This window comes from Pan troglodytes, chromosome 4 (genome assembly GCF_028858775.2).
Source record: "Pan troglodytes isolate AG18354 chromosome 4, NHGRI_mPanTro3-v2.0_pri, whole genome shotgun sequence".
In the NCBI taxonomy this organism is placed as follows: domain Eukaryota; kingdom Metazoa; phylum Chordata; class Mammalia; order Primates; family Hominidae; genus Pan; species Pan troglodytes.
The window spans coordinates 110,852,659-110,875,728 of record NC_072402.2 but is presented as its reverse complement, the minus strand read 5'-3'; the positions used below and the strand labels follow the sequence as shown (position 1 = coordinate 110,875,728).

General features: G+C 41.6%; 1 protein-coding gene across 5 annotated transcripts in view; it reads left to right on the top strand.

Annotated features, from left to right (window-relative positions):
• MCC (MCC regulator of WNT signaling pathway) overlaps positions 1–23,070 on the top strand; it is a 463,570-nt gene that overhangs the window by 330,434 nt on the left and 110,066 nt on the right. For all 5 annotated transcript variants that reach the window (XM_009449469.4, XM_063810572.1, XM_063810574.1 and 2 more), the window contains 2 exons: positions 3,181–3,294; positions 13,361–13,503. In XM_009449469.4, the coding sequence (XP_009447744.3) occupies positions 3,181–3,294; positions 13,361–13,503 (257 nt within the window). The remainder of the gene's footprint in view (positions 1–3,180; positions 3,295–13,360; positions 13,504–23,070) is intronic.

Genomic DNA, 23,070 nt, shown 5'->3' with positions numbered 1-23,070 from the left:
AGAAGGGAGGTTATGTCAGCTTTTGATGACTTGAGTTGATGATGCAGTGGGACAGGGAGTGCCATTGAACTCAAACGCACAGAGATTGAGTGTCCAGCACTCAAACTTGCGGTGGGAAGTCCACTCCTCTCCTCACCTACTCCGTCCAGGAGGTCAAGGAGTGGTCTGTCAGCCAATTCTAGGCAGTGTGGCTTATGGCTGGTTGGTGGCTTCCCCCACTCCAACTTCTGCTCTCTCTAGTTGTAGCCTCTGCGGAGTAATTGTCAGTAACAGTAAAAGACATATTTTATTCTACCTCATTGTTACAGGTTTTCCTTCTGTCAGAAGAGTTGGTGGACAGACTGCAGCAAGGAAGCAAAATAACCCTGTACAATATTTACGCTATAGCCTGCATATGCAGAAAACAGTCACTTTATTTTATTGTGTCTTTAATACAGAAATAACTCAGGAAAAAATGCTCATTAAACAAAAAGTACCCAAACAAAAAAAAGCTTAAAACCACCCAAAGCCCATCACTAAAACATGAGAATGCTCTTTCTGGTTTATTTTTCTGTTGCAATTTTATTACTTTTATAATCAGAGAAGATATGTTAAGTAAAATTTTCATCCAAGTAACAAACTGAAAACTCTGTCATGTACAATACCATAGAGCCAGAAAAGAGTGCTGTGGCCTTGGCCCTGGTGCTCAGCTGACTGTGAGACCTTGAGTAAGCAAGTCAGTCTCTGGATTCCAGATCCTAACCTGCAGTTATGGAGTGGGGGACATCAGTACCAAGGTTCTTTTCCCCACTCAGACATCTGTGATGATGACACATGAGACAGTCTCTGAAACTGATGTGGGGTCACAGAGCTGACATCAAGTCCAGATGTTTCTTATTGAGTGGCCCATAGATAGATTCCAGAGTGTGTCATCACCATAATTGGGTGGGAAATATGCATGCATCCCAAACTCATCTCTGCCCTAGTAGAACGGCCCATTGCATTCATGAGATTCTCAAGGAATCTGTTCTCACCTCATACATAGGCACCTTCCATCCAGAGAAGTGAAGGGACCTGCCCCCTTGGGCATCTGACAGCTCTTCCTGGAAATCTGGAGAGCTGGTAGGCCAGAAGGTATTATCACTCTAAGCCCGGTGCTCTCCCTCATGATAGTGACCCATCCTGGACCCCTCTTCCAAGTCTGTGATGGAAGTAAGTACTCTGTGTGTGTCTCCATCTGGCCCAGTTCATGGAGTCTGTGGGGGAGCATGCAGCATTCTCTCAGCTTTTCCCTCCAGGCCTCCCCCAACCCCTTCAAGCAGCCCTTTTCCCCAGAAGTAGGAGGGGAGATATAATGAGGAAGGAAGCAAGTCTAGGCTAACAGAGCTGGGATCCTTATCCCCACTCCTCAATTTCTTCAAGAACATGTCAGCTCTCACGTATTTTATCCTTCTCGCCGGAGGTGAGGTGGCAAATCCTTTCTCAAGAGTTGGTATAATAGTGTAACATGCCACAGTGTCAGATGCTGAAGAAAAATCCTCAGACTGACAGTTCAAAGGCTGAGGGGGCAACCAACCGTCAAAGGGAGTTGAATTCGTTCCCCTTCCACCAAACAAAACAATCTCAACAAGACTATACAACGGGAACACTGTGGTATTTGTACTGAGAAGTCGTCACACAAAACATTGTATCTGAAACCCACAGTGACCTTTTCCAAGCCACCCTAGCCCTACATCAGAAGTCAAATACTGCCAGATTGCCTGACATTTTCTTTTTTTAATTTTAAGCATTCCTGATTTCAAATCGGCTATTGATCTGTTGGTTTGCTGCTCCGATGCGATTAAGTGAAGTCACATTTACTGCTATTAGAGTCTAACAAAAACAACTGCTTTGAAACCCCACACTCTGCCTTATATCTGCTTCTCCCTCACTCAACACCCATCCCACCCTCACCCTGAAGCCTGCCAGCCAACATGCTGTGTGTGGAGGGCAGGTTGCAGAAAAGCACATTTTTCTGAGCCTCAAATGAGAATCTTCAAAGTTGAGTTATGTACCATCGTCCTGTGTCCATCTTTAAAGATCAAATGTATTTGCTCACTTCTTACTTGAAATCCTTCTTGGCAAAGACTACAAAAAGCCTAGAAAGCCAGGGGATGGTTTGTTCTAATTCTAGTTGTTCACCCAAATGTAGTGTGGAATTCAGTGAGGGGATGGTCTGAGCTCCACCTGGAATGGAAAGTTTCAAGGTTTCAAAGGACGTTTCAGGGTGTTGCTTTGGGACCAGGGTGTTGAACGGGTCTTAAAAATAGTTCCATCCGTCGGCCTGAAAATCACAGAAGGCACGTGTGTGGTAGGTGTGTGTGCAGCCAAAGTCCAGTCTTTAGAACTTGGAAGTTGAACAGATTGAGATTCTGGATGTACGTGGGGCCTCCTGTTAATCTTTTGAAGAACATTCTTTCTAACTCCAGTTAACCCAGAGAAATGGCTGCAGAAAGATACCTCAGTTGATCCTTGGTTTGTCTTTTCACAGCGTCATTTGTCAGAGTTCTGGTGCTGCTCCTGAAAGAGGGCCTGCTAGCACATAAGCATCTGTCTGGCCAGTACAGCCTTTCGGGGGAAGTGGGGAGGCAAAGAGGAGGGAAGACCCAACAAGAAAATAAATGGGTCAACTGTACAAGGAGACCATCTAAAAAATGAGCTCTGCTGCTTTTTTCCCCTTAATGCTCAGTGCCTGTCTGCCTGTCATATATGCAGCAATTTAGATGACTGGATTCCAAAAATCCAAATTGCCCTATTCAGCTTTCATATTTTCCGAAGGTGAAAATTAATATGGTTCTGCATTTTCTTGACTCTCATGATTAGAATCAGGCAGCTCCACTTCAGCTGTCAGGCTCATCCTCACTGAGTAGCTTGGGGAAAGCCATTGGAAAGAGAAGTTTTGTTCTCTGGCCTGATTATACCATGCAAAATTAGGTCCCATGTCCCACACATAATATTTAGGGTGACCATATAACCCAGCTTGCTGGTAGCACACCTGACTTATGCCTGTTGTCCCCAAAACTCATAACACTTACCTTCATTCTCAAAAGTGTTGCTTTTTGGATGATAGGCTTTTTATTTGGTTATACTAGTTGCGGGAATGAAGGGAAGGAAATACATCTCTGCTACAATACTCTAATCTCCTCCTTTCTGTCACCACAGCTCCATTCGGCAGCCCTGGCATCACTAAAGGGAGATATAGTGGAACTTAATAAACGTCTCCAGCAAACAGAGAGGGAACGGGACCTTCTGGAAAAGAAATTGGCCAAGGCACAGGTAAGGGATCTGGAAAGGTTTTTAGTTTGCTTTTGTTTTTTGTTTTAAATATGTAATCTTAAGATAAAACATGAGTACAGAAATTCCCACAAAACAAATTACAGCTTTATCAGCAAATACTCTGTCTTGGTCTGCTCTGGCTGCTGTAACAAATGCCATAGATTTGTGGCTTAAACAACACTTATTTCTCACAGTTTCAGAAGCTACGAAGTCCAAGGTGCCTACCGAGGGATTCCTTCCGAATGGCTACCTTTTTGTTTTTCTTGAGGCAGAGTCTTGCTCTGTCACCCAAGCTGGAGTGCGGTGGCACGATCATGACTCACTGCAGCCTCAACTTCCCAGGCTCAAGCATTCCTCACACCGCAGCCTCCCAAGTAGCTGGGACTACCAGTTAATTTTTTGTATTTTCTGTAGAGATGGGGTTTCGCCATGTTGTCCAGGCTGATCTTGAACTCCTGAGCTCAAGTGATCCTCTTGCCTTGGCCTTCTAAAGTGCTGGGATTACAGGCATGAGCCCTTGTGCCTGGCCTTTTAATTATCTTGTTAATATTAATTTTCTTCCTTTGCTTTGATTTTTCAAGGACTTCTATCATTTGTATGTTACATCATCTTTGCCTATCTTTATCTGTTACTATCTTAAATATTTTAAATCTTTTTTAATTTAATTTTTTCTTTTCCTTTTCTCTTGGGGTATTATGTGTTGTTTTTAGCCTTTCTTTTTTGCCTTCCAGTGTAGTCATCATTACTGAAATGCATTTTCATTTTATTTCTAACTCTTCTCACTTCTGAATTTTTCTAATTCCTAACGTTCTTTTCTGTCTCATGTCTTTTAGTTTATTTTGAAATAGTAGGCTATTATCTGGAGTGTTTTTGTTTGGGGGATTTTGTTTTTGTTCTGTGTTGTGGCATGCTTTTATGGTTTATAAGGATGTTCTGCCCTTGTTTTGTATAACTTTGTATGGGATTTGACGTCAGTATTTTTCTGTTTTTCATTTTCATGTGAAAAATAATTTCCTTGAACTTTCAGGAGGCAGGGTTTAAAATGGCTTTCTAAAGTGTTTAGAACCTAGCCTTCTGTTGTTTTCTTGTCAAAAATGGCAGCCTGCTTTCTGTCACTGTCTGGCTCTGTTCCTTTTACCTGCTTTTATCTGGACCTTTTCTTTCCTTTGTCTCTATTATTCCCATCCTGTTCAATTTTGTTTCCACTCCCAGCAGTTTCTCTTCCTGGAAGGCAGCCCTGAGGGCAGTCTCCAAAGTTCACAGGGACTAGCCTAGGTTAGCCTCTTCAAATCTTGCTGTGGGCCCCTTGCACTGACTCTTTGGTCAGGCAAAACCCCTCCTAGTTTTAGCTGCTATTCTCCAATTTGGCATCCTTACTTTCCTGTGAATTCCTTTTGGTTTTTTAGGGGTTTTCCAGTTCTCAGATACATCAGCCTTGTTTTCCTCTGATTCTCCCCAAGCTGTTGCCACTCAGATCTTATGGATGATGTTGGTTTGTTCTTACCTGCTTGTATTTTGTTGTTCAATAGCACACCTTGTCTCCAAGCTTTGGGCTTTACTGTGTAAGTGCTTTGTTTATTTTTATGTGGGAATTCAGAGAAATTTTAATACCAGGCTGGTATTAAATTAATATCTGGAAAGATGGCTGCTATAGCCATCTTTCCAGAATGACCTATGGAAAATTTTTGGAAACTTTCATGTCTCATAATCAAAGACTGCTTGAGTAGAGGGAAAGGATTCTCTGTATTTAAGATCATCCACTTTCATATTTGACGGGCATCTGAAGGAGATTAACTTGATTACCCAAAGATAAATGAGTAGCTCAGCAAGGCCACCAGTGCCTTTTCCCACTATAGGATGTTAATACTATTTTCATAGTATTTATCTCATACTGAAATAAAAAAATTTTCAGTTTTTACTTAGATGAAAATGTTACTTAAAATATTTTCCTTCTGATTATAAAAGTAATAAAATAGTGATAGAAAAAACTGGAAAGCATTAGAATGTTTCAGTGGTGGTCTCCAAACTGAAACTTTTTCAGCGCTTTTTTTGTTTTACAGTGTTTTTTTTTTTAAGAGAAAATAGTTATTTTTATATTTAAAAACAACAACAAAATGGTGGTGACTATGTTTTCTAATTTATACCCACCCAAAGCCAGCCATCATTAGCAATTCTTATTGATGAGAATTTGTTTTAAAAAAGAAAATTGTGAATGCATTTAATTGGAAGCTGGCATGTACAGTAGTCTTGGATTTTAAAAAGTGACCAGGAAGGTATTTATTAAAATTTAAGCCTACAAAGACAGCTTTTACAGAGGATGGTAAGAGGATAATGGAAAATTTTTTCTCTAAGTCAAGGATTGATTCAGCTCTTTTTTTACTTACCTGTGGTCAAGCCATCCTCATGTAATAGCTTTTGATGACTGATTTTACCCTTGATGATAATGGTCACATCAACCATTTATTGACTCTCTTATTTGCATTCTTATGTAAAATAGATTTAAAAATTACTCTCTGCTCTTCTCACTGGAGTTTTCTTCCCAGTTCATATACTGGAACCTAGGAAAGAGAATGTGGAAAAAAAAGTCAGACTTACATCTTTAAAAACATGAAATTTATGCAAGAAAAATATAAGAACAATGAAATGACTGTGCTGCACTTTTGGTGTTATATGCCTTGGTAAAAGATTCATGTTTGAGGCTTTACCAGATTGTAGAAGAGCAAATTCATGTGTAAACGTATGCTGTGTGGCTCTATTAAGTTTTACCAGCTCTCTAAATATTATAGTGCCATGATTAAAATGTAAAATGTAAATGGTGGTTATGTTCAACAGACATTACCAAGAGAGCTGCAACATCTGTTGAATAATTATTAATGGTGACACTATAACTGGTTGAATAAAAGAAGGTGTCTTATTTATGCTCATGACATCAACCTGTAGGTAGAGTTTTGAAAATAGTGATATGAAGGGAAGAGCCCAATACCAATGTGATGGGGAAGACAAAGTGCTTCTGTATTAATTTTCTATTGCTGTATAATAAATTGCCATAAACTTACTGGCTGAAAACAGCACACCCCTATCTTCCCAAATTGAATACGGGCACAGACATGCATCAATATTCTACAGCCCAGTGGGGACTGAGCCTGTGGGAAACTGGCTAAGATCAGATATAGTCCTGATTTGATGCTTTCAGCATATATGCTATTTATTTAGTACCAACAATTATTTTAAATTAACTGCATTTTTAAGTACTTCAGAAGGAGATATGTCAAACAAGCTTATGAACCCCTTTAAAATAGGTGAGCAGTAATGTGGAATACTTCGTAAGCTCTTTATCTTTGGAAAACAAGTCTCCTGAATTTTCTACCTCTTGGCATTCAGGAAGAGAACACACACAGTTTTCCTTAAGTGAAATGGAAAGAGTTTTTTCTTTTTCTCTTGTTTTCTGAGATAACTTTTCTGAGATGTAGTCGGCATGTATTTTTGTTAGGGGCGCCTCATTCCATTCCTCTCCTATTCGTTTATGCTTCTCTTTGGTAAACTCCTCTAGCTCCTTTGCTCCTTAATGGCATTTCCTTTTGTGCTGGTGCCTCTTTGTTTAGCTGGTCCACTTTCCCCTTAGCGAGCGAACCTGGGCAAGAACTGAGAGTGAGGGTGGAAATACCCCGAACAGTGTTAGTTGTGACAAATCCTGTGTGACCTTGAAAGGGTAACATCTCTTGTTAGCATATTTTAAAAGAGAGTGGTACTAACCCCCTTCACAGGATGGTTGAGAGGGTTAACAAATTAATGATGGCATTGCATTTTCCAAGAACCTAGTTCATAATGCTCTTAGGTTTGACAGCTGACACTAATGCGATGATTAAAGATCAGTGGTCTCGGTGGAGTAAGATAAAACCCGGTGAAGAACATTAACAAAACCATAAAGCTGCTTAGCATCACCACATTGCACAGGGTTTTTCCAACAGGGGCTCAAGTTCTCAGGCCAGACTGTCTCAAGGCTGACTCAGGGCTTTATCCCTGGATTGCACCATAGCAGGGATGAGCCTAAAGGATTTTATTCTCAGTGGTTGAAATGACGATGTTGCTTGTTTTTATTACACATTTTTGCATATAGGCAATTTCACCAATTTATGTGGCTAGACACAAGTATTTATATGAATGTTTAATTTGCTTCATCATCATGATAGGAAAGCTAAGATCTCAAGAAGAAACTCCGGGTATGTATTTAGCACCAGACGAAATTTGGGAAAAACAAAATTTTGTCATATCCAATGTCAATCATTTTTTTCTTTTCCTTTCAAACTGAAAGTCTGTAGTTGTGAGACAAATCTAGACTCCTAATGATAATGGCCTCCAGAAATTTATGGCAGGCAAGACACTGCAACCCCAGGCTTTCTGGCTTTGTGGTACTGTACCTTCAGTCAAAAATTGAATATGGGCTGGGAGGAGGAAGAACCTTGGATGCAATTACCTGTAATGACAGAAAAAAAAGCAGTACCATATTATTTGAGACCAATTTTTATTTTGTTCAGCTGAAATTGTATGGGGTGTCTCTGTCCAGTAGAGAGAAGAAAATAGTCTCTAACTTACAAGTTGTAGTAGAAGAAACTGCCTTTGGTCCCAGAGGCCGCTAAGTAAATTATCACTGAATAATTGACTTCGGAAGCTAAAGCTGGCTTGTTGGAAGCTAGAGAGACTTTGAATTCCCTGTTTTACACCCCCTTGTGTCTCTTTTTCTGTTTTTATCCTCTCTGGGGGTTGAAGAGAGAGCTCTTTGGGCTTTCCTAGCTCTCTTTGGTATCAGAAGGCCTAACATTCATGCTTCCTAGAGTTCACAGAGGCGTTTCAGGGTCTGAGACCAAGGCACCACCCAAGATCCTTAGGTAAATGGTGAAGAGGATATAAACTCACAGGTCAGGGAGCTGGGGGAGGAAGACATAGAGGAGAGAAGATTGCGGCTGCAACAGCTTCAATGCCTTGATGGCAAGAACAGGAATCAGAGGGGTATTTGTTACCTGGGTTACAGGAAATAAATCAGTTGCTTCACATTGAGTCTGTTTTCTTATCTACAAAATGATGGTGTCAAGCTATGCAGTGAAAACAAATAGTTTCAAATTTTCAGTGGCCTAAGATATCAAAGATTGATTTCTTATTTTCTATTGGGAGCTCACTGGGCCTGGCAGGAGACTCTGTGCTATATTGTCCCTACCCAGGCTTCCAAGCCGAGGGCCTCTACCATCTGGAATGTCGTTAGTGGCCATGGCCTGGGAAAGGGAATGTGGCAAGCCCAACAGGAGCTCTTAAAGGCTTCTAGGCAAAATGGTGTATATTCATTTATATCTTATTGGCCAAAATAAGTGGCATGGCCATATTTAGCTTCAAGCAGGAGGAGCATAATCCTACCATGTGCATGGATGGAGGCAAACCAGAGGCTTGGTGCCACAGGAGTATTTGTTATACCACATGGTGGTCCTGGTGGATGGAGCATCATGTACATAAGAAAATAATGGGGAGAAATTAACAGTATTCAGAAAAAAAAATGTGTTAGGGAAATTACAAAAAAATGGGTGGGTCTTGTATCAATTTTTTGAAAGTCTATACCGTACTTAAATTTTTAACTTAAAAATTGGAAAACTTCTGCAAATGTTAAGTAGTAATTATAGAAGAGAACCTCTTTTCCCTGTTTGGTTGTTGTCATTGTGTTACCTTCCTGAATGGGGCCTTACAGGAACACGTACTCCTAGGTGACTTGTACGTAGAGGTGCAGTGTTGAGCTTGGCCTAGCCTGTGTCCTTATTAAACAGAACACCTGAAACCACACACCATCCTGGGTTAAAAAGTGCTCTCCCAGGGCTGGGCGCAGTGCCTCATGCCTGTAATCCAGCACTTTGGGAGGCTGAGGCAGGCGAATCATTTGAGGTCAGGGGTTCGAGACTGGCCTGGCCAACATGGTGAAACCCCATCTTTACTAAAAATAAAAAAATTAGCTGAGCATGGTGGCACACCCCTGTAATCCCAGCTACTTGGGAGGCTGAGGCATGAGAATCAGTTGAACCCGGGAGGCAGAGGTTGTAGTGAGCTGAGATCACCCCACCACACTCCAGCCTGGGTGACAGAGCGAGACTCCATCTCAAAGGAAAAAAAAAAAAAGTGTTGTCCCAGGTCATGAAAACTCAAGGTGATGAGAGGCAACAGGTCAGTAAAGAACTAGAGTGTGGTGACAGAAGTGGGCCTCACTTTAACAAGCTGCTCCTGCCTGTGTGGGAGGTCACCAGGACAGGAAGGCCAGCAATGGTGCACAGAATGGCTTTGTCTGCCCTGGGCGCCACCTGCTCATCTTCCACTTTTCCTGCACTAAAGTGCCACATTCCCCGCACTAAAGTGCCACATTCCCTGCACTAAAGTGCCACATTCCCAGGGTTGACTCATGAGCAGTTGGATGGGTGCTGTTGAACAAGGGTGTTGGCCGGGCGCGGTGGCTCACGCCTGTAATCCCAGCACTTTGGGAGGCCGAGGCAGGCGGATCACAAGGTCAGGAGATTGAGACCATCCTGGCTAACATGGTGAAACACCGTCTCTACTAAAAAAAAATACAAAAAAATGAGCCAGGTGTGGTGGTGGGCACCTGTAGTCCCAGCTACTCAGGAGGCTGAGGCAGGAGAATGGCGGGAACCCAGGAGGCGGAGCTTGCAGTGAGCAGAGATCACACCACTGCACTCCAGCCTGGGTGACAGAGCAAGGCTTCGTCTCAAAAAAAAAAAAAAAAAAAAAACAAGGGTGCTGTGTTGGTTCTTTCGGCTTTTGCAGGTGATGGCTTGTTTCCTCCTGTGTTGTTGCCCTGTGGGATTTGCTCTGCTTTTCCCTGCGCCGCAGCTTGGAAATGCTCAGTGGATTTTCACTAAGCTTTGAGATCAGTGTTTCAGCCTCTTTGGCTGGATACAATGAGTGTGCACAAATGAGTGAAGTATGTTTAATGAGAGGATGTTGATTTGTAGAGATGAACCTTGAGCAGCGGCTTCTCCATCATTGATACATCCACCGGCTAGGAGTCTGTTTTGGTAATTATTTTCTGGTATTCTCTTTTCACTGGGGAAAGAATCCCCAGGATGCCATCCTAGTATCTCTTCTTCTCCCTACCTTCCCACTTGTATCCCTGTTTCTTGTTCTCCAGAAGAGAAGTCTGGAATTCTTTCAGTCCACTGGAAGCTGTGACCGCAGTTACCTTCAAAATGTGTTGTAATCACCTCCCCTGTAGCACCCAGCAGAGTCTCATTTAAGAAATGTCTGATATGTGTAGAGGAAGTGTTACATTATAGTACTACATTGTATGCTATTTTTTTAAAACTTACGGAAAAATATAGGAATGTAAACTAAATACCTTTGCCCTTAGCTAAAAGAGGTTTTTTTCCTCTAATATATTCTTGTTACTTCTCCTAAATCAGTGCTTGAGCTCCAAATATACATCGAGTCTTTTTTTCCTTTAGCTACAAGCCCTATTCCATCTGACTGAATCACCAGGCTTCATGTTGCCTCTTGTTCATGCAGGTATCCTCCAGGCAGGCTTCTCAGTTAGAGGCAGGGGAAGGATGGTGCAATACCAGAGAGCAAGCTCTCCCTCTCCATCTGGTATCCTGGGCAGCCCCACAGGGTCGTGTGTGTGTGTGTGTGTGTGTGTGTGTGTAAGCAAGTTTATTAGAGAAACAAAAGAATGGCCACTCCATAGGCAGAGCAGCAGCGAGGGCTGCTGGTTGGCCAGGATTACATCTTTTAGGCAGTTGATATCAGTCAGTAGGGATGCTGAAGGGTGGTCTTTTGGTGGTTTTTATTGATGGTGTGCCTTTCTCTATATAAACCCTTGAACATCTTCATTGTTCATTGGACTTTGTAGTTTCTTGTCAGCCCAGGTGGTGGTAGTGGCCTGTTGACCTGTAAGGACATCAAAGAAGAAAGAAGGAGTAGAGGAATAAGGGAAAGTGAGAGCTCATTGAGTGTGTAAGTGGAAATGTTTCACAGTAATTTGTAGCCCTAGAGAACGGAATATGGAAAACAAAAGAGGAGGAACAAGCAACATGGGAACATAGGAGTCACAGCATTGATGAGATCCAGGTCAGAGACAGAATTTTATCCTACAGTCACACTAAGATCTGGAACTGGTGACCTGCATGAGCGTGTCCACTACATCTGTACATGTTCATACAACATGAACACACGCACACACTCTCTGAGGTTGGGAACAGAGGCTAACAGCAAGAGTTTGTAGATGTGCTGCAGGTCTGAGAGGAACAGTGTTCTGTTCTTGGTTTGTTCCAGAGAAATATGAAGCTCTTTCATTTATTGATAGAAATGCCTTTGAGATCCTGTAATTTTTGTGGACTTCTCCTTTTCCTTAAGTATGTAGGATCATGGATGAGAAAGGCCTAACTTCATGGAAAGAGTGTCTGTGGCTGGTTACAGCATCTTTGTTTAGGAAAGCTTCCACTAGATGTGCCCCTCATTCAACCTTGATCCTTGCCTTTGTTCCCGCTTATTTTTTGTGTGCTTGACCTGGAGTGGAGTTTATTTGATGTTTCAGGTTGTCACTAAGAATAGTAGTTCACAGGAGTATTTTCCTGAAAGTATCCCTCTAAGGCTGTGACAAAGCATTCAACAACCTTGTTGCCTCCAATCTTGTTTCTGGAGCTCCAAGGTAACCCCCAGGAAGTTACGTAAATACTGATCCAGCTGTTGTTGAGGTGCAGGCCCTACCATGATTGATACCAGATTATTTGTCAGACTTCTTTGTTGAGTACTTCTGTTTCAGTATGGAGTTAGGCTTAGTACAATGTTCAGTTTATCGTTGAAAGCCTTTTGTCCCTGCCCTGGGTTATGCCATTGGAAGCTTAGCTGATTTAGGGAGGGACAGGGGAGGTAGCGGGTGAGAAGGCCTGCTCTCACTGGAGATGCAAACCTGCAACACTGGAAAGCACATATGGCTCTCGGCACTAAGAAAACCTTGTTGAAGATGAAATTAAAGTTCCTCTGCTGACAGGAAATTAATCGAAGCTGAATGTAGTAGACAAGGACGCAAGCTAGGCTACTTGTTCCATCACTGAGGAGTATTTTATTATTATGTAAATGAGATTAAATGCACAGTGACTGGAAGGGATTGAGAGCAGTGGAGAGAAGTGAGAGGTGAACAGGTTCCTCAGGATTTAAACTCTGGCTACAGAAATGTTTCTGTAACTCTGCTGCCTCTTAGTCCATCAAATGCTGAGCAAGGGAAGCTCCTCTGCCTCTTTTATCACTATTTCTGCTAAGCAGTTTTCATGACGATGATATATCGTCATCCATTCATTCCATAACACTCCTAGATCACCCACAGTAAACCAGGCCATTTGCCGGTGCTAGGCTAAATAATGAGAAACCTAGTCCCTGCCTTCCAGGAGCTTGTAGTCTGGGAGATAATGATATTGGAAAGCATTAAATTTGCAGATAATCCATCCAGATAAGAAGTGGTATTATACCATTTAGGATTATTTGGTTGAAAAATAGCTGAAACAAACCCTGACAAACTTCAGCAAAGGAGGAGTGAATTGGTAAAAAGGGAAACTGAACAGCCATAAAGGAACTTGGGAAAGGAGCTGTAGGTAGCAGGAACTAAGAGAGATGCTCTTCAAGGCTTTCTGAATCAACTCCATGCAACCTTACATCCATTGGCTCAAGATTGAAATCCCCTGCAGAAGGTATATGATGGATCTAGCTTGGACCACTTGCCTGTTTCTTGGCTACGGGAAAGTGGGGGACTTGAATAGCCCCACTTGGACAGTGTGCAATGGCAAAGGGACTGTTTCCCAAAGAGAGATGGAGTGCTAGAAAGGCAAAGACTCCAGTATCCACTGGGGGAATTATAAAATTTAGCCATTGATATGTTTCCTGGGATTGCCAGCCGATGAGCTGACATACATTTTATTTGGGGCATACTCAGTGTTGGCAGTTGTAATGGTTTAAGGCCACAAAGCTTGGAATCATCCACCTGTAGGTGCATGAATTCATCAGCACTTCTGTCCTTTTCCCTTATTCCCAGTGCGAGCAGTCCCACCTCATGAGAGAGCATGAGGATGTCCAGGAGCGAACGACGCTTCGCTATGAGGAACGCATCACAGAGCTCCACAGCGTCATTGCAGAGCTCAACAAGAAGATAGACCGTCTGCAAGGCACCACCATCAGGTACATGGCTCCAGTCGGCTTTTACTCTGCCCCTTCTGCTAAACCCTCCATCTTGGAGCTGAAGTAGCCCCAACGATTTTAACTCCAAGACCGAAGTTCTAGTTTGTAGATTATAAACTAGATTATAATGATGTTTTCTTTGTATCTAAGGCTTTTGAAGTGTATATTTCTCTTTGCTTTGTTAATCATGTGCTTTTACCTCCCTTATTCTGTTCTGATTTGGGTCCTTACAGTAACCCTGGAAAGTAGACAAGGTGGAGGTTGTGGTCCTCAGTTTGTTGATAAGGGTATGAAATCAGAAGTTGAGTGAAATGCTTTAGTCATGAGTTCTAAATGGAGCCCCTTCCGTCTTAGAGACGAGCATCCCTGCTGCTGCTTTTATTCACTGGGTTGATGCTAAATATGCAAACTGTGTCCCTCCCTTGGAGATTTTGAGAGATTTATGAATGTAGCTTATAACTAAGCATTATGTAGGCTTCTAGATAATCTGATTATATTTTGAGCTTACCTCAAATTGCTCTACCAACATGGATTTATCCTCTTACCAGACTCATAAGGCAGGGGGCAAGATTTGACCCATCATTTTACTGGTGAAAAAAGCTGGGGCTTAAAGAGAGTGACTGCCTTGTAGTTAAAATTAGGAGAGGATAGAGGTGGGTCAGAACCCAGAATATCTCTGCTTTTACTGAATTTTCTTTTCATAACAATAACTGGTAGGGATTCTGCCTTCCTTACTTATTAATCACTTGGCCTCTAAGTCTCCTGCCACAGTGATTAGTTGGTTGTATCTGCCCTGTTCCTCAGAGGAGAGGTTTGCTTTAAATGACACTAAGCCGTGGATGAGAGCATTTTCATGTTCCTGGCGATGCTCCGGGAACAGCCTGAGGACAGCAAGTGGCTGGCACCTACCTTTTTGGAGAAAGAGTGCTTTGTTCACCAAATGCTTACACAAGCCACAATTTTAAAACAGTTTCAGAGGCAGCTACTTTAAACTCTCCTTCTAGAAGTCAGAGGAAACTTTGGATGCATTTTGTTCCAACACCAAGAGTCACAGTAATGGCGGGGCTTCTTGATGAGGCTACTAATGGGCATCTGTTTTCTGGGCAAAATTGTGGAAAAGTTTGCACTGAGCTGGAGCCACACAATAAACTGCATATTCTAATTTAGAACCTCAAGGCTTTTAAATTGTATATTGGTCTTCAGAGTGATTGTAGGTTAGAAGTACATGAGCAGAGAAGAATTTTTAGCCCAAAAGAATGATTATAGCAGATGTAAAGGAGCCTGGCATAGGACACTGGCAAATTTGTGATTTTTATTAATACATGTTGCACTTTTAAACACTTGAGAAAGTGAAAGCAAATGGGCTCAGTAAGTTGTGAAAAATACAAAATGTGAAAAAATACACATCACCTAGAAATCTCAATTTCAAGATGTTTAAATTGAATGTAACGACCAAACTGCTTCACTTTGAAATGCAGTGAGCTTCTTGACTACAAACATTTATTGGTGCCTTTAATTTAAAGGAAGACTACATCTGTGGAGATGTCATATTAAATTCTGCCAGTTTTTGTTATGTAAATGAGCTGGTCCCTCCTCGAGGGGATTCCCTGCAAGGCTGGAAGGCACTTAGACATGTAGACCAATGAGACAAAGGCTCTCCTTGTCCTCTGAGCTCCTGAGGCTTAGGCATCTCCCCAGCCCTCAGCACTCCAGCAAATTGGTTTGGCCTCTGAATTATTCAGGGTTCTCCAGAGAGACAGAAACCAATAGAACGTAGAGACAGATATACATCTATAAAGATATGAAAGGGGATTTATTAGGAAGATTGGCTCATGTGATTATGGAGTCTGAGAAGTTTCACAACAGGCTGACTGCAAGCTTGAGATCCTGGGATGCTGGCAGCATGACTCAGTCCAAGTTTGAAAAGCTCAGAACAGAGAAGCTGATGGTGTAAATCTCAGTCCAAGCCAAAGGCTTGAAAACCTGGGGGAATGCAAGTGCAGGTCCTGGAGTCCAAAGGCTACGGAGCCAGGAGTTCTGATGTCCAAGGGCAGGAAGAGTTCTGATGTCCAAGGGCAGGAAGAGTTCTGATGTCCAAGGGCAGGAAGAGTTCTGATGTCCAAGGGCAGGAGAAAAGTATTCTACCTCCAGGAAGAGGGAGAGTGAATTTGTCTTTTCTCTTCCTTTTTTGTTCTATCCAGACCCCCAGCCAGTTGGATGGTGCCCACACACACTAAGGGTGGATCTTCCCCGAGTCCAACAACTCACACACCAGTCTCCTCTGGAAGCACCCTCACACACACATCTAGAAACAACGCTTTAACATTTCTCTCAGATATTCCTTAATCCAGTCAAGTTGACACCTAAAATTAACCATCACAGTCTCAGCTCTTAATATGCTGTGATGGGCCAAATGCAGTAGGAACTAGGCACCGTGGATGAACTCTAACTGCCCTAGCATACCCAGGGTCTACAGAATTGCTTGTCATACTGGACAGACACAGTGGTGGTACCATTGTAGACTTTGGTGTCACTTAAATCTGGCCTCAGTTAAGAATTTATTGGAGAAGCTAAAAATCATTATTAAGGGCATAGTTTATATAAGCTATGATATATCCACACTTAAGCTATCCTGAACTGCTTAAGGAAAGAAAATGACAATCTCATAGTTTTCTATCTCGGGTCACAATCAAAGCACCAGGCACCTTCTGTGACTGCCCTAAAAGACTCCCATCCCTTACAGTCACAGTGCTAATGTAGCCAAAAATCAGATACTGCAGGTTGCAGATGCTAATGTGAGTTGAATTCATAGCCACGTCAGATCTCTTAAGTGAAGATTAAGCATTGGTAGGAAAAGGTGAAATCGTGAGAATTTGAACAGGGACATTTGGGTAGATTCAAATAAATTCAAATACCTAGAAACTACAAATTCCACTGAGCTCTCCCTCCTACAGAAACAATTCTCCCTCCTCATCTAATAAAGCAAGTCCTATTTTGCTTGGAGACTCTATAACTATTTCATCCCAGGTAGGAGGTGGCAAATATAATCATGTCCCATTCCTACTTCATTCATCTTTATCTTTAGGCCTAAAAGTGGTCAAATATCATCATGTCCCAAAGAGATAAGTAGAAAATCCAACTTGGAAAGATACAAGTAAAGCACCAGAAGATTTGTAAGATTCCATTAATTTACATTTAATAAAACTCGGGGAAGTTTTATTGTATGTTCCTTAGAGATGCTGGATAGACCTTTGATGCATAGTTTGCAAATATTTTCTCCCATTCTGTAAGTTGTCTGTTTACTCTGTTGATAGTTTCTTTTGCTATGCAGAAGCTCTTAAGCTTCATTAGATCCCACTTGTCAATTTTTGCTTTTTTGCTGTTGCTTTTGGTGTCTTTGTATGGTGGTGCACACCTATAGTCCCAACTACTCAGGAGGCTGAGGCAGGAGAATCGCTTGAACCCGGGAGGTGAAGGTTGCATGTGTCTTTATAGTAGAATGATTTATAATCCTTTGGGTATATACCCAGTAATGGGATTGCTAGGTCAAATGGTATGTCTAGTTCTAGATCTTTGAGGAATCACCACACTGTCTTCCACAATGGTTGAACTAATTTACACTCCCACCAACAGTGTAAAAGTATTCCTATTTCTCCACATCCTCTCCAGCATCTGTTGTTTCCTGACTTTTTAATGATTGCCATTCTAACTGGTGTGAGATGGTATTTTGTTGTGTTTTTGATTTGCATTTCTCTAATGACCAGTGATGATGAGCTTTTTTTCATATGTTCATATTAATTCATGTGTGAGATTAGGAACTAAGGGTTCTAGACCAGGGAGGGAGGAACTCAGTTGGACCGATGACGACTTTATTGATAGGACTTTTCCTGTAAGAGATTCTGGATTCAGTATGTTACTATGTTATACTAATCAAACTAGTATTCACCAGTTTGAATAACTGAAAACTAGGCTCAACAAAGGACTCTGCATTAAATTATGTTGAAATGCCAGAACTTTCCTAGTATAATCTAGAAAAAGTTTAGAAGCCTGAGGAATCAGCGATGTTGACTGGGAGATAATGTCCTTAAAATGGGGTCCTTGGTACCACTGAACAAATAGAGTCGAAGTGGGCTTGGTTACTATATTGGTCAACAAGGGCACAATAGTAATCAAAAAAGTTTGACCTGCTAGGGATTGTTGTAGTGGCTAAGCATGAGATCTCTAGAACTGATATAAATGGGCAGCCTACTAAAGTTTTACTTGATCATTATAGTCAAACTCTGGTCTGGTGAACAGAGACTTTACTTGTCATCACAGTGAATAATCATGGCCTCATCCAATTCCCTTACCTGGATAACAGGCCAGTTATAGAACCAGAGTCCCCTGGATGAAGGGGAAGATGTATCAATCATGCCACAAGTGAGTACAGTAAACTTTCCTTTTACCCCTTCAAAGAGAATGGCAGGTACTTATAAGGGAGAGTGTGCAGTGGGGAAAAGAGAGAACCATATTCTTAGGTAGATTACTAGACATTGAATCTAAACTGATGATAACCCATGGAGCTTCAAAATATTTGTGGTTCACAAGTCAGAGTAGGGACTTAGGAAGGCATATCAGTCAGCTTGGGCTGCCATAACAAAATATCATAGACAAGGTGGCTCACACAACAGAAATGTATTTCTCACAGTTCTGGGGGCTGGGAAGTCTAAGATTAAGACACAAGCTAATTATTTCTCCATTGAGGCTCTGTTCCTGGCTTGCAGATGGCCACCTTCTCACTGTGTCCTCACATGGAGGGAAGAGAGAAAGAGGAAGCAAGCTCTCTGCTGTATCTTCATATGAGGGCACCAGTCCCATCATGAGGACCCCACCCTCATGACCTCATCTAAACCTAATTACCCCCCAAAGGCCCTGTCTCCAAACACCATCACATTGGATGTTAAGGCTTCAACATAAGAATTTTGGCGTGGGCCAGGCGTGGTGGCTCATGCCTATAATCCCAGCACTTTGGGAGGCTGAGGCAGGCAGATCACTTGAGGACAGGAGTTTGAGATCAGCCTAGCCAACACACCCCTCTCTACCAAAAAATACAAAAGTTAGCTGGGCGTGGTGGTGCGTGCCTATAGTCCCAACTACTTGGGAGGCTGAGGCAGGAGAATCACTTGAACCCAGGAGGTGGAGGTTGCAGTGAGCCAAGGTCGCGCCACTGCACTCCAGCCTGGGTAACAGAGAAAAAAAAAAGAATTTTGGGACACAATTTAGTGCCTGGGACCTTCTGTGACTACCCTAGAAGACTCTCCCATTCCTTATAGCTACAGGGCTAATGTAGCCAAGAATCAGACAATGCAGGTTGCTGAAAGTCAGGTGGTAAGTCGCATTATGGACTCAATCCAAATCATAGTGGACCTAGTGATGGCACCATCTGAGAGGTAACCTTTTTCATTGCCCTAGAGATGTGGTAAATGCTCCGAACTAGCAACAGTATATGGTGCTGTGTTTTGTGGATTGAGAGAATGGAAGTGGCCCTTCTTATGCATACACCTAAAAATCCACTTAAAAAGTTGTTGCTTCTGTTACCCTGATACCAAATGCAGACAGGGGCATAACAACAACAACAACAAAAGCACCAATTTCAGGCTAATATCACTAATGAAAATATAGGTAAAAATCCTCAACAAAATACTAGCAAACCAAATGCAACAGCACAATAAAAAGGTCATTCACCATGATCGAGTGGGATTCATCATAGGGATGCAAATACCATTCAACATATGCAAATAAATAAACACAATATACCACATTAACAGAATCAAGGAAAAAACATGATTATTTCAATAGATGACAGAAAAGCATTTGATAACCATCCCTTTATGATAAAAACCCTAAAATGGATACAAAAGGAACATATTGATATGGTTTGGCTCTGTGTCCCACCCAAATCTCATCTTGAATTGTAATCCCCACATATTGAGGGAGGGAGGTGACTGGATCATGCGGGTGGTTTCTTCCATTCTATTCTTATGATAGCATAAGAACGAATTCTGACAAGATCTGATGGTTTTCTATGTGGTTGACAGTTCCTCCTTCACATGCTTACACTCTCTCCTGCTGCCTTGAGAAGGTGCCTGCTTCCCCTTCCACCATGATTATAAGTTTTCTGAGGCCTCTCCAGCCATGCTGAACTGTGAATCAATTAAACCTGTTTCCTTTATAAGTTACCCAGTCTCAGGGAAGTTCTTTATAGCAGTGTGAGAACAGACTAATACACATATCTCAAAATAAAGGCAACCTATGACAAACCCATGGCTAATATCATAGTGAAGGGGGAAAAACTGAAGGCCTTTCCTCTAAAGACTGGAATAAGACAAGGATGCCCACTTTCATCACTGTTACCCAACATAATACAGGAAGTCCTGGCTAGAGCAATTAGGAAAGAAAGAAATAAAGGGCATCCAAATTGGAAAGGAAGAAGTCAAATTCACCTTGTTCGCAGAATTATCCTGTTCACAGATGATATGATCTTATATATAGAGACCCCTAAATACTCCAACAAAAAACTTCTAGAACTGATACATTCAGTAAAGTTACAGGATACAAAATCAACACGTTAAAATCATTTTAGCATCTCTATGCACCAGTAACAATCAGAGAATCAAATAAGTCAATTCCATTTACAATAGCTACAAAAATCTAAATTTTAGATCTAAAAAGGTCTAAATTTTGATTCCTTGCTTGCACTCCTAGCAGGTAAAAAATAAATAAATAAATAAATTTTGATTCTTATATAATTCTTACAGCAGCTCCTAAACCAGGAGAGCTACGATTACTCAAAGTCCTCAACCAAGTAATTCTACCTATAGGAATATCAATGCATGTATGAATCTTATCAGAAGATGTCTTGCACCCATGAGCTGTACCATCAGTAGGTCTATTTTTATTTATATTTTCTTATTTCAGATCTCTGTTTACATCACTAGGTCTAAAAGCAGACTTCTTCAGGAGTAGAGATTGTTGATTACTTCATTAAATAAAGAATTCTAACCAGCTGAGATGCTAGCTAAAGAAAATAAGGATTTCCTAGTAGGAGAAGGAAGGAGTAAATATCAACTGTAGCCTGTAACCAGCTATAGCCTGTAATCAGAAGCAATGGCTACGCTATGCATATATTCTTGCTTTTATGTATATATGCATGTCCCTTTTTCCTCTTACTTTCTCCTACTTAATTTTTATTTATTTATTTATTTTTGAGACAGAGTGTTGCTTTGTTGCCTGGGCTGGAGTGCAGTGGCGCAATCTGGGCTCACTGCAACCTCTGCCTCCTGGGTTCAAGCGATTCTCGTGCCTCCCCCTCCTGAGTAGCTAGGATTACAGGTATGCACCACCATGCCCGCCTAATTTTTTGTGTTTTTAGTAGAGATGGGGTTTCACCATATTGGCCAGGATGTTCTCGAACTCCTGGCCTCAGGTGATCTGCTCACCTTGGCCTCCCAAAGTGCTGGGATTACAGGTGTGAGCCACCACGTCCAGCCTCTCCTATCATTTTATATAGGATGAGTTGGTGTTGGTGAAACTCATAATTTAGTAGGTAGGTTACGTATCTAGGTGGGTTTTAATAGCATTTATATATGCCAACAGTGAAGAATCTGAACACAAAATCAAGAAAGCAATCCTATTTACAATAGCTACAAAAATCATGAAATACCTAAGGATAATTTTTTTTTTTTTTTTTTTTTTTTTTTTTGAGACAGAGTCTCGCTCTGTCGCCCAGGCTGGAGTGCAGTGGCATGATCTCGGTTCACTGCAAGCTCCACCTCCCAGGTTCACGCCATTCTCCTGCCTCAGCCTCCCAAGTAGCTGGGACTACAGGCTCCCACCACCACACCCGGCTAATTTTTTTTTTGTATTTTTAGTAGAGATGGGGTTTCACCATGTTAGCCAGGCTGGTCTCGATCTCCTGACCTTGTGATCCACCTGCCTCGGCCTCCCAAAGTGCTGGGATTACAGGTGTGAGCCACTGTGCCTGGCCCCTAAGAATAAATTTAACCAAAGAAGTAAAAGACCGACTGGGCACAGTGGCTCACGCCTGTAATCCCAGTAACTTGGGAGGCCGAGGTGGGCGGATCATAAGGTCAGGAGTTCAAGACCAGCCTGGGCAATATGGTGAAACCCCGTCTCCACTAAAAATACAAAAATTAGCCAGGTGTGGTGGCAGACGCCTGTAGTCAGCTACTCAGGAGGCTGAGGCAGGAGAATTGCTTGAACTCGGGAGGCGGAGGTTGTAGTGAGCTGAGATCGGGCCACTGCACTCCAGGCTGGGAGACAGAGCGAGACTCTGTTTAAAAAAAAAAAAAAAAAAGTAAAAGTTCTCTACAAGGAAAATTACAAAATTCTCTCTAAAGAAACTGGAGAGGATGCAAACAAATGGAAAGATCCCCATGCTCATGGATTGGAAGAATTAATATTGTTAATCCATTTATGCCTAGTGTTCCATTACTGGAACGCTAAGCTTGTGGGAGTTATTTATATCCTACTGCTCAAGGTCATCACCAACGTCTGATTTTTCACACACAAAAAAATTTCAGGCTCCAGCACAAATGGGTTAAAATGTTAGTACTACCCAAAGTGATCTATAGAGTCAATGTAATCCCTATCAAAATACCAATGTCATGCTTCACAGAAATAGAAAAAAAAAATCCTACAATGTTTATAGAACTACAAAAAAAAAAAAAAAAAAAAAAAGCCCAAATAGCCAAAGCCAATCCTGAGCAAAAAGAACAAAGCTGGAGGGATCACACTACTTGAGTTCAAATTATGCTACAAAGCTGTGGCAACCAAAACAGCATAGTACTGGCACAAAAGCAGACACATAGAGCAATGAAACATAATAGAGAATCCAGAAATAAATCCACTCATCTACAGTCATCTCATTTTTGACAGAGGTACCAAGAACATACAGTGGGGGAAAGAACAGTCTCTTCAATAAATGGTGCTGGGAAAAGTGGATATCCATATGCAGAAGAATGAAACCAGACACCAATCTCTCGCCATATACAAAAATCAGAGCAGATTAAAACCTAGACATAAGACCTGAACTATCAAACTACTCAGAGAAAACATTAAGGAAATGCACTAGGACATTGAGTCTGGGCAAAGAATTTTTAGTAAGACCTCAAAAGCATAGGCAATGATAGCAAAACTATACAAATGGGATTACATCAAACTAAAAAGCTTCCACACAGCAATGGAAATAATGAAAGTGAAAAGACAAACTACAGAATGGGAGACAATATTTGCACACTGTCCCTTGGCAAGGAATATAAGGAACTCAGTAGCACAAAAAACAAATCTGATTTTTTTTAGCAAAAGATTAGCAAAAGATCTGAATAGACATTGCTCAAAAGAAGACGTACAAATGGCCAACAGGTAAATGAAAAAGTATTCAAAATCACAATGAGATATTCTCTCTCCCCAGTTAAAATGGCTTCTACCAAAGCATAGGGAATAATGGATGCTGGCAAGGATATGTAAGAAAGAGGAAGTCTCATACACTCTTGGCAGAAATGTATA